General features: G+C 39.8%; 1 protein-coding gene across 1 annotated transcript in view; it reads right to left on the reverse strand.

Annotated features, from left to right (window-relative positions):
- The window catches only part of FAT3 (FAT atypical cadherin 3), a 398,795-nt gene that overhangs the window by 76,317 nt on the left and 310,057 nt on the right, over positions 1-12,421 (reverse strand). Inside the window, exons 10-12 of the mRNA XM_058828676.1 lie at positions 11,567-11,842; positions 9,784-9,994; positions 2,055-6,128 (exon numbers count right to left, since the gene is read on the reverse strand). Of these exons, the coding sequence (XP_058684659.1) occupies positions 2,055-6,128; positions 9,784-9,994; positions 11,567-11,842 (4,561 nt within the window). The remainder of the gene's footprint in view (positions 1-2,054; positions 6,129-9,783; positions 9,995-11,566; positions 11,843-12,421) is intronic.

Below are 12,421 nucleotides of genomic sequence, written 5' to 3' on the forward strand. Positions count from 1 at the left end.
TGGATCCATATGACAGTCCCATAATTTTTTTTTCTTCTTCCTTTTTATTAATGTACTGTTTTTACTCAGAGTTTGCTGTATTCACAGAAGTTTCTATGAATCAAAATGCCTCCAGAAAGCCACAGCTTTTGAATAATCATCTAGTTAATTTGATTCCATTAAATACTCAAGCCCACTTCCTGAGATCAACTTAAGGTAAAGTGTGAATAGATTATTTTGTGAGTGAAACTGTTATTTTAACATGTTTTGACATTTTAATCAAAAGAACCTAATTTCTCCTTGCGCATTTCCCAAGCTCAAATGATATATTCAAAGGAAGTGGAATTTCTGAGCCCATGTGCTTTAGTAATTGTACATTTAGAAAGTTTTGGACTTTGACATCTAATGTTTTCAGAAGCTAACAGAGCAGCAAAATATCTGTCATATTTTGAACTGTGACAGAAACTAAGGTACAGAATCATCTATAATTTACGAGTCAAAACTGACAATTATTATTCAAAAGTCCAGTTTTTACTAAATTAACAGCACAGGTTTGTGAAGAAAAAACACTATGTAGCTAAAGACATAATTCATTATAAGAGATGACTGCGAGACTTCACAACAAAGCCAAAGATCACAGCACACTAACGTATCTTTGTTACAAACCTAAGGGTTTTCATTTCCCGTAGTACTTTCTACACTACTACTTCAAATATCCCAAAATCTCTAGTATGAGGCACTACCGATTTACAGATGTGGGAAGTGGGCTACCAGCAGCTAATGCACCTTGCTCAGAGCCTCTAAATCCTGACATTTACACACAGGACTACTTTTGCCCCTATTTCTAATATCCTACAACACATTACATTATAAACACATAGTCTTTACAAACCTTTAAATTGAATCCAAAATTTCAAGTTACAATTAATCAACGAATTTCCGGTTGCTTTGAAAATGATGCTACTTGTATATGTTACACAGGCAGTCTGTGGCTAACTGGAGTGTCACATCTCTCCCTACACACCATCCCACAGCCACTTCCATTTTGATAGCTAAGAAAGGGATAGGAGCCTTACCCTCCAGAGCAAGATACAAAAACTGTTTTCCCATTAGTTAAGTAATTTTTGCCCACAGCCTGCTTCCTACATGCAGTCTTATATATGTTGAATCCCATCTAGTGAGAAAAATGTGAATTTTTCCAATAATTTGGTTATTACTAGGCAGTTAATACTAGCTCTTGAATTGCTAAGGTTGGGCGGAGTGAAAAATTTGTTCCTTAACAAAATCTATTGGACAATGCAAGATGGAATGAGAAAAATAGCTGCAGCACCCATCACTCATAACATACTTACACAAAGCCAGGCTGAATCTAGGAAAAAAGAATGATAATAAATATTACACAATAGGAAAGAGCAGCATTACCATGCTTTGAAAAATGTATTAGTAATGTAATCATGTTATTATGCTGTATATAACAATGCATGGCAGCTAACCAGTGGTTCTAAGTATATTACTATTTCCCTGGCCAGAAATCTGTGCTAATAAGAAATGGCATCCCCTCACTCCATAATGTAAAATTAATTTGTGCCCCCACCTCCACCCCATTCCAAATAGTGGTATTTCAAAATGGCTCTGGCATCTACTTTCCTATCTCAAAAAGAAAAACGTTATTTCAAAAAAAAAATTTAAATGCTTGGAAGTAAAAGGATTTTCTCTGTAAGAAGAAAATTTTCCTTTTCTCTTGTTTGAAACATTAAGTCATGATGGTTTTCAAGCTGACGTATCAATTATAATGGGTTGATGGCTACACAACATTGCACTGAAGCAAATCAGGAAGCATTCATCTTGGAAAATTGAGAGTAACACAGACATAAAGACAGACACACAAACACATTGCTCTCCCTCTTTACAGCTTTTCTGCAAATTCTGTCAAAAAAGAACAAAAAGGAATGTAACTGGCTCATTCACAGTGATAATTTATCTGAAACCCTGCTAAATATTCACCTAAAACTGGACACATGCACAGTTCTTCACTAAGCTGGTAATGGGAAGAAAGCATGCAAGCTGTTTCTCACCTGTAATATGGTAGCTAACCTGCCGATTGACATCAGATGTGTCTTCATCCCAGGTGCTAAGAACAGCCACAACTTCCCCTGGAGGGTCACTCTCCTTCACTGACCCTCTGTACACCTCATGCTCAAAGACGGGTGCATTATCGTTTATATCTGTCACAGTGACTGAGACCAAGGTGGTTGAGGACAAGGACAAAGCTTCCCCCAGATCTGAGGCCACAACTGCAAAGGTGAAAGCAGAATCCTTTTCGTGGTCCAGATCCTTCAGTGTACTAATCCAGCCACTGTTGCTATCAATGGTGAATGCTTCTGTGATCTTCTGCAGCTCCGATTCCACTGCAAGTGTGTACATGACCTGGCCATTCGCACTTGAGTCTGCATCAACCGCTTTGACTTGCATAAGTTTTGTTCCTATGGGCATCCCTTCCATTATTATAGCATCATAGTTAGCTGTTTCAAACACAGGCTTGTTGTCATTTACATCCAACACCTTCACCTCCACATCCACAGTCAGCACAACGTCTACTTTGTCTAACTGAATTGTGGCTGAAACTTTGAAGTGGAAGGCGGGATTTATTTCATGGTCAAGTCTCTTATCCAATTTTATGAGCCCTGTGTCTTTCTCTATGATGAAAACCCCATCTTTGTTGTTTTCAGGTAGCTCACCATTAACTGTACTATACAAAGCACCTTGATTGGGCAGAACATGCAGAATGTCAATAGTACTGCCTATGAGTGTGTCTTCTGCCACGGTGAAAGAATACTGGGGTTGAGAAAAAGAAGGCAAAATGGTTTCTGGCGGTAAAACATGGATGTAGACAGGAATGAGGGAATGTTTTACAGGAATGCCACCATCAACTGCTTTTACAAAGAATGACAGAACAGTGCTTTTCAGGTGGTTAAAGCTACCCTTGGTGACCATCCATCCATTATCTGGATCTATTTCAAGCAGATGAGCTATTGAAACTGAGGCTTCGCTATACAGAGAATAGGTAATTCTGGCATTGGCTCCATCATCTAGATCTACTGCTTGCACTTGGGTCACCAAGTAACCCTTCCCAACATCAGCTTTGACACTTGCTCTGTATTCAACTGTCATAAATTTGGGAGCATTGTCATTCTCATCCACTACTATCACTCTCACAGTGCAAAATGTAGTCCTGCCACCTCCATCAAGGGCTCTCAAGAATATATCGATATCACTTTCCAGTGGGTTCTCACGGTCTAACCTCTCAGTTGTCAGAATCTGCCCATTTGCATCAATCAAGAATCGGTCCTTGGCGAAGTCATTTATTATGGAGTAGCTGATCTGGCCATATACACCTGAATCCCCGTCCGTTGCCTTCACGTGGATTACCTTCGTTCCAGGAGCAGCGTTTTCTCTAACCTCTGCAACATAAATGCTCTGTGAAAACACAGGGCTGTAGAGGTTGGCCCCAAGGATCTGTATGTGCACCTGAGCTGTGCTGGTGAACAGCCCATCTGACACAGAGACATTTAGGCTGTACATGGGCTCCATCCTCTGCTTGCGATGGTTGGAAAGGGTGATAACACCACTCTTGCTGTCCATAATGAAACTGGTCCGATCATTTCCTGATAGGATGCTGTACTCCAGCCTGTCAAAATCAGAGCTGTCGGCATCAGAAGCTTGGACACAAGTCACAAAATGACCTCGAGGTGCCAGTTCGCTCACATATGATTCATATATTAACTGGTTGAAAACTGGAGGGTTGTCATTCATATCTGTTATTGAGATACTAATGAGAACCTCACTGCTCAGAGGTGGGAACCCATTATCGGTTGCTCTGACTTTCAAGCTGCACTGCTGTATGAGTTCATGATCCAGCATCCGGGCTGTCAAAATTAGGCCACTGCTGCTGTCTATATGGAAATAGTCAGTGCTGTTAAAGGTGTCCTGGACTATCTGATACTGTACAATCTTGTTATTGTCAGAGTCAGCATCAGTAGCAACAACCTGCAGTACAGGAGTTCCAATCAAAGAAGCTTCGGACAGAGTAGCATTATAAGCTGACTGATCAAAAACTGGAGGATTATCATTAACATCATTAACAATCAAGTCCACAGTTACCTCAGCGCGAGCGCCAGTGAGAGCATCGCTGGCTCGCACCATCAGCTTGAAAAGAGAATTTATTTCATAGTCCAGTGGGCTGATGACACTCAGAACTCCAGTATCAAAGTCGATATTAAACTGGTTGTAGGGATCTCCATCAACAATGATATAAATGATACCCTGGCCTTCTGGACTTGTTGCATTTATGCTTAAAATCGGCATGTGCATTTCTACATCTTCATTCACGGAAGCTGTATAGAAGGGCTTGTCAAACACAGGCATTGCTTTGTTAACAATAGTAATGGGTAGCTCTACTGACGCAGACAAAGAAGGGTTACCACCATCTTTGGCAAGAATGACGACCAAGTACTCTATATTAGACAAATCAGAATTGAAGGCTTCTTTTAAAGTGACGCTACCAGATCCTCTATCAATTTCAAAATGTCCATAGTCTTCCTTCAGCAGGTATGACACCTCGCCATTGTCACCCTTGTCTTTATCAATAGCTGTCACTCGATATATCAGGGTACCAGGTTCAGCATCGACCTGCACAGCAGCGTAGTACGGAAGCCCTACAAACACCGGGGCATTGTCATTTATGTCCTCAATGTAAACTCTCACCACGACTCGAGCGACACGGAGGTGATCTAGCTCTCGGCTTGCTTCCACCACCAACTCATACAGCTCCTGCTCCTCTCGGTCAAAGGGGACACCAGTGGTCTGAATGACTCCTGAGGTGGATTTGATCTTAAATTTGTTTCCTGGGTTTAATATGCTGTATTTCAAAGGCTCATTGAGGCGGTTGCCAACAGCATTCACCACAGCGATCTTTGTGATATTGGTGCTGTTTTCTGAGATCGAAGTGGAATAAAAATTTTGTGTGAAATGGAGTCCACTATCCATAGCTTCTTTTACCATTATTGTCACCATAGCAGTGCTGTAAAACTTCCCATCAGATACTCTTACTATTAGCATATAATGGTCTTTGGAGAGACTATTGTTTTTAATGGTGAGTACCCCTGTGCTTGAGTCAATTAAAAAATGATCCATATTGCCTTCAATTATACTAAATGTTAGTTCTGGAGGGATCTCTGAATCGGGGTCTGAAGCTTTGACTTTGAGAACCTCGACACCAATATACGTGGGCAGGAGCAAGACTGTCTCAAATACGGCCTGGCTGAAGACTGGTGGGTTGTCATTGACATCAGTTACCTCAATGGTCACTTCAACTGGGCTCTCTGCTGTAAGCTGGGGATTCCCACTGTCTCTAACGTGAACATGGAAATGGAAGTGGGCTATGGTTTCATGGTCTAAATTTGCAATTGTTCTGATTGCACCTGTGCTGGAATCTACCGTGAAATACTTTTTTGCAGTTGATTCAACAATCTGGTAGACAAGCAAAGCATTCTGGTTGCTGTCAGCATCGGTGGCACGTATGACAAGGGGACTGTTATTCGCACTCCGGACCACGCTGTTCACAGGAGCAGCTTCGCTTATGCTGCCCGAGTACTGAGAGAAGAGAAAAACGGGTGGGTTATCATTTTCATCAACAATCTGAATGTTCACAGTGGCATTTGATGCCATGCCTGCCATATTTGTTGCCTGTACGATGAGCTGATAGGAGGAAGCACGTTCATAATCAAGGGCCTTTTGACTGGTGATCACTCCAGAATATGGGTTTATAGTGAAGACTCCATCAACATTGCCATCTTTAACCTCGTAAACTAATGTAGACTGACTAATTGCAGAAAGAGAAATGACGGAAGTACCAATATCCACATTTTCATTAACCTCTGCTTGGTATTCTTTTAGAGTGAACTTAGGGTGGGAGTTATCTGCCATTGTCACAGATATACGCACAATTGCTGTTGCAGACAGTGCTGGAGAACCTTGATCAGTCACTTTGACTGATAAAACAAACTGTCCCATTGTGGTTAAGTCTGGCTCCTTGAGTAATGTAATGATGCCTAAAACTGGTTCAATCTTGAATGTGTTTCCTGTGTTTCCTAAAACAAAAATATTGGAATGAGATTAGAAATTAAACACTCACTTGATGATAATTTAAACCAGGAGCAACAAACTGCATTTTTAAAGGCAGTTACTTAAAAAAACCCAAGAAAACCCCAGTGTTGAAGTATTCTAAAGGCCCTTCCAGACTTTCTTTCTGCTAGAGAGCTCAGTAGATGGTATAGGTATTCAAAGCATCAGAAACTACTGTTGCTACCTCTACCTTGATTCCCAGTACCAGCCTCTGAGCAAGAACTGCATGTACTTCTACTGAAGTAAGGAAAAGCATCCCTAAATTACAGAAATTAGTCAAATTCATGTACACCTAAGGCAAAGAAATGAGATCAGAGGCTAACAAGCCAATTACATGACTAATGGATAACAACTCAGGCTCCTAATTGAATGGGATATTAAGAAACCATACAGGAGATTACAGTAGTTTAAGACTCAAAGAACTGAATATAAAAAGGTTAAAGTGGCATTTAGAAAAAATAAAATAGAGCAAATAGCATAGAAAAGAGATTCAAGTGTCTTGTGGCATGAAGGTTTATCATATGATCTCTGAGGAGGATGCATCCAGATGAGTGAGATTTAGCAGAAAATGTCATGAAATGCCTGTTACAACATGAAAGCACAGATATCACTGCATAAAGGTGAAAACAGTAAGTTTGGATAAGAGAACTTTTTGGGGGCCTTTATTTCCTTCTGGTCATTTTGTCAATCTCTTCTTCAGCAAGACACATTCAAAACTTTCTGTATGTGTTCTTACCCTGTAATTAGAGATCATCTTTAATTGGCAATCCTTATTTTTCTGGTTTGCTGAGTGTTTGCTGCATATATATATGGCATATATAAGCATGCAGACTCTTTTCCTGAATTTGATTCTAAATGCAGAAAGCATATACTGAGTTACAGTGATTTCAGTCACTGTACCATGTTTCCTCTATTGTAATTAATTCTTACAATCCAGAAATGTTTCCAATCTACAGTGAAGCATCCAACCAAGGCTGGGAGAGAAATATATCTCAGGTGATACAAAAGAGGGTTGTTTTTTTTTAATAGCAATTGTTACAGGTACTGTGCACAGAGCAGTAAATGTGTAAGTTGCAGCTGGAATGCCAAATACATGGAATCCTAAATGAAGTGAGGTAATGTGAACTATTTTTAAGATATGATTCACTACCTGTTGTAAATTCTGGAGGCTAATTTAAGCTATATACTACTCTATGTAGTTCAACACTGATAGTGGCTTTCTATTTATATCCTTCCTTTCAGATCAGTAAAGTTTACTCTACTAGCTAAACCAAAAATTGTGCTATTCACCCAGGAGGTGAGATTCTTCCAGAGCTACAAATTCTTATAAAAATCACGGTTACCTGTCACATTTACAGACACTACAAATGCCGCTGCTGTTATTTTGTCAGTGCTTGCTAATACAAATAATTTTGAGCCACTGAATGTCTCCTGCAAGCCTAGAGCTGGTTCTTCTCCTTTAGGAATTTCTTATGAAATTACACAAAAACGACTTTTTTTACCAATTGCTCTCTTCAGAGCAATGTAAGATAAGGTGAGTAATTCCCGTGAATCAGAGGGCTGTGTACAATCCTGAATTCTGCAGTTAAAATCAATATCCTCAACTGCACATTTTATGGATCATAGAAACTACAGCAGCAGAATACTGAATTTTGATGCATCTGAGACTGGGACATCTGTGGATAATGAAACTGGTGGAGTGTGAGGCCTGGAGTGTGAGTAAATGGAAGTCTGTGGTCTGACACTGCAGAGAGAGCTCATGAGGAAACATAAACAGGCTGTAATGAAAAAGAGAGTCTCTAGAAATCATCTAATAGCTAAAGCATCTTTTCTAATCATAGTATTTTCCTGTCTGCATCACATAGGATTCTATTACCAGTGTAATGGGAACTACAGTCCTTAGATGTCAGGATGCTCTTTACATTATGGTGGCACCTCCAGATGATTTGGAACCCATAATAGTAATAAGGTGTCAAGAAAAAGCTGGAAATAATCTTGAAAAACAGTGCCCCAAGAACCTAATCCAGTGGGCTCAGAATTTGTTCCATACAGCACAGCGCTGTCCTGTCTGGGCACATGTAAGATTACCTCTAATTTAAGTTAAAGGCCACTGGAGAATAGTGAGAAATAACTGCTCAGACCAAATGCAGGGCATAAAGGAAATATTTGGAGTGCTAACATCTTCCTCATTCTAAGTTCAACACTTTCAGCTGCAAAAGATTTCACGTTCTGGTTTGCTGAAGGTAATCGTCTTCCACAGAGCATACAAGATAATGACAGAAAACGTGTTCCTTGGGCCTTCTCTAAACTTCAGGTTATATCATCTTAATTTAAGGTGTGAGCTTGAATGATATGAAACTAAATCAGCATGAGACAGTGTAGATACTCCTGTTTCATTAGTTATTTGTCACTTAACCTGTTCCTAATTGACATAAGCTATCCTAGGCAGTAACAAGTCTTTATAATAATATAGGAATAAATAATGATGCAGTAGGATGAGAGACTAATGCCAGGAAAGGCTTGCAATCTGCCTAAAGTGAGTGCAATCTGAAGTACCTGTAACTTCCTTTTATGGCAATATAAGTTTCAAGTTTTGCTAGTATTACAGTGGAAAGATTCATACTATGAATCAAACTCCTTAAGCAGAAATGAAACATTACAAAATGCTAAGGTTACAAATTTGTAATTCTTTCTCTTTTTCCAGGCATCCCTCTCTTATATACCTGTCAATGTTTTATCTCAAAGATAATTCTTAACTTCTGATTCATGTGACCCAGAGAAACTTACATTCACTTGCATGTATGTCAGTGATAATGCAAATGTCTTCCTACTGTGCTGTTGCACCAGTAGAAGAATGCTTTTGCTGGTACAGACTGTGTGCTGAATGCAAATATCCACAGTTTAACAGCAGAATAGTTTTCGTCTGGTATCAGATAGTTAGTTAGTTAGTTAGTTAGTTAGTTAGTTAGTTAGTTAGTTAGTTTCAAGAGCTATTAAAATGCTCTGGCAGAAGTTTAAGCATAGTCCTGTTCTTAGTTTCTGTGCTCTTGTGGTCTGAATACTGGCAAAGATGTCAGGACATACCAGCTGTTGTGGCATTTTTTTTATGGAGGATCCACTGTACACTAGTCCGAAACCAGAACCCTGAAAACAAGTCACTGGCTGCAGTTTTGAGTAACTATCTTCTGTGATGGCTTTGACCCAATGACTCAGAGGTAGCAGGCTCTGTAGCCATCTGTTGAAAATGACTCAGTCACAGAATAACAGAATGGCTGGGCTGGAAAGGGACCACTGGAGAGCATCTGGTCCAACCTTCCTGCTAAGGCAGGTTCACCTACAGCAGGTTGCACAGGATCCTGTGGGGTTCTGAACGTCTCCAGAGGAGACTCCATAACCTCTCGGAGGCAACCTATTCCTGAATGAGCTTGTTCTGACAGGTTTTGAGTATAGTAGAATCAAAAAAAGAATTAAAAAAGCCCCAATGAAACAACTCCTTTGCCCATCTGTACAGGAGAAAGTAGACCAAAGAAGCTGAATTGTGTGTCAAGACATATCACCATCACATCACTGTTCTGTGTCTGGCACAATTCATGGTACTTCATTTTTGGCCTCTGTCCTAACCTGCTTCAATAGTATAGATAAGCTCTGCATTTTCTCCTTTGTCTTTGTCCAGAGCCGTGACCTGCAACACTGCTGAGCCAACTGCTGCTGATTCAAACACTGAGGCTTCATACAATGGGCTGGTGAAGTAGGGACTGTGGTCATTGGAGTCTTCCACATTTATGATGACTCTGGCCAGGTTTCTTCTATAAGGGAATTCTTGATCTCGAACCTATAGAACAAGTGCATAACACACAATTTGACAGTCATCTAGAAAAACTGCACAAATATTACTCATCTGAGTGTGAATACTACTTTCAATTTTATTTAATACAAGGTAGTAAAAAAATCCATTTGTCCCAAAGAACAGTCTGAAATACATTCACACATGGGATGGCAGATACTAAAATCAGAGGAACAGGAAGGAGCTTAGCGACTTTTTTTTTTTCACTTGTGAAAAAAATGCATTGCAGCTAACCATCATGACATGAATTTCTGAAGTGGCAGCTTAAATTTGGGTTGAGGTTCGCAAGAAATTCTTTTTTTTTTTATACTTGCTGAAAGGTCATGCCTTTTTCTTGCCACTGCCTTCTTTACAGCATATAGGCATGTCAGTCTAGTGCTTGTAGCTGCCAATGGACTACTTCATGATTATACACGTAGATGATCATGTGAACAGTAAATAGAGCAGGAATTGCTTTATGAAGTGCTGGTAGCTGTCAACAGAGGTGTAAATTACCACACCTGTCTCAACCCCATCCAAAATACCTCAGCACTGCCTCACTGATAGTCCTGCCACCACTATCTCCCCAACATTTTAGTTCTTCTTAAGCAGGGGAAAAGACCTGTTGTATAAGGTGGAGTTCAAAACAAAGCACCAGGGAATGACCTCTCTTAGCCAAGTGTTTCTGTGACTCAGTTTATTGCTATTTCTTAGTCTCCTCGTCAAAGGACTTGCAACATTTTACTCTGTGAGTGGAGACCACACTCAGATTGATTTTTCTGCATTTCACAGCAGCTTTTTGCTTTCTAGGGTGCCCTGCTAAAGCTTCCCCTGGACCTAACACACCATGAGTAGTTCCTTACAGGGCCTCTGCTGCAGAAGTGGTTAAAGAAAATAGCGGACTACAATGTTTAAACTAACACAATGTTTTTTGTTGTTTGGGTGTTTTTTGCTTGTTGTCTTTTGTTTGGTTTTTTGTTTGTTTTTTTAATTAAAAAAAAAACCTCCATGATATACAATCTCCACTTGAAAACAGACAGATTTATGTTCTGTAGTCCAGGCACACCAAGCAAAACTTGGTAATTAAGTTTCTTCTGCATACCCAAAGATTTGGAAATGTCGATAAAAGAAAGCTATTTTGTATATCAACAGTTTATGTACTGAAATAAGTCCATAAAAGTAAGCTATAAATGAGGCTTGTATTCAGAAAGGCTGTAGCATTCTCCATGGCAAGAAAGCAGTTATCTCCCTGTGAATAACTTCTCAAATAACTTTCAGCCTCACTTCAGAAACTATGAAAATTACCTTGAAGGAGAGGACCAGATGCCACGAGATTAAATAATTTCCTGCTTGCTCTCCCTTGAGATAGAGAATCATATCACATTCCATACAATGAATTCACAATAAAGTTTCCCAAAAAGCTGAAATAAAAACTGTGAAATAAATACACAGCAGGGCAGGTAAGATTAAATTAGTGGCTACTCATTGCACTGAGTCCTTCGCTCAAGTGAAGACTACTTTATGTATGTACCTGAAGCAGCCATGACTGTGGCCAGACCCAAGGGAATATTGCACTCTTACCATGACATTAAGGATGTGCTTATCTTGAGCTTCGTGGTCTAATCTCTCAGCCGTGTAGAGAACCCCGGTGTTGGGATCAATTCTGAACTTCCTCATGCTGACTGTATCGATGCTGCTGTGAATGGTGTAGCTCAGCTTATGCTTTTCGTCTCTGTCTATAGCTTCAATTTGCAGAATTTCAGTATCAGGGAGGATGTCCTCTGAAATGGTGACATCGTAACTTGGCTGAGAGAATTCCGGGCCGTTATCGTTGTTATCCAACACTTTGATAAGAACCTATAGTTAGTAAAAAAAAGAAATTCAAAGTTATTGAAGTCTAGTCAGACTACTGAATAAGCACCTAGAGAAATGCAATTTGCTTTGAATGGCTGAAGATGTTATGCTGCTGCATGGTGGGACTGAGAAATGTTATTTAATATTAAATGCTTACTTGTCAGATCAGAAGAAATGGAAACGATTTGACTTTAGAAGCAAAATGATACTAACTGTAAGACCTACTCAGAGCCTGATAAAGAAGCCCATATTTTCATTTGCAGTGGTCATAAGGAAAGATTTTTTTCTTCCTTGTAACTGCCTCAGTTACAAGAGACTTCTAGAACTATTATCCAATTTCCTTTCCCCTTCACTATTAATAAGGCTATAAAAGAATCCTTTTCACATTGCTTAAATCTGCTTTTTATACAATCAAGATTCAGCTGAATCCTCTGCTTTCTGTCCAGTATATTGTATTGGGGCGTACTGGCAACATCAAATTGTAACAGCAGTGGAGACTTCAAGCTGCTGTGACACCTCAGATTGTTCTTACAGCACCTGAGGTGGGCAGAGGAGACACAACCTCACTACCACACAAGCACA

Source organism: Poecile atricapillus, chromosome 1 (assembly GCF_030490865.1).
Source record: "Poecile atricapillus isolate bPoeAtr1 chromosome 1, bPoeAtr1.hap1, whole genome shotgun sequence".
NCBI classification, from domain to species: domain Eukaryota; kingdom Metazoa; phylum Chordata; class Aves; order Passeriformes; family Paridae; genus Poecile; species Poecile atricapillus.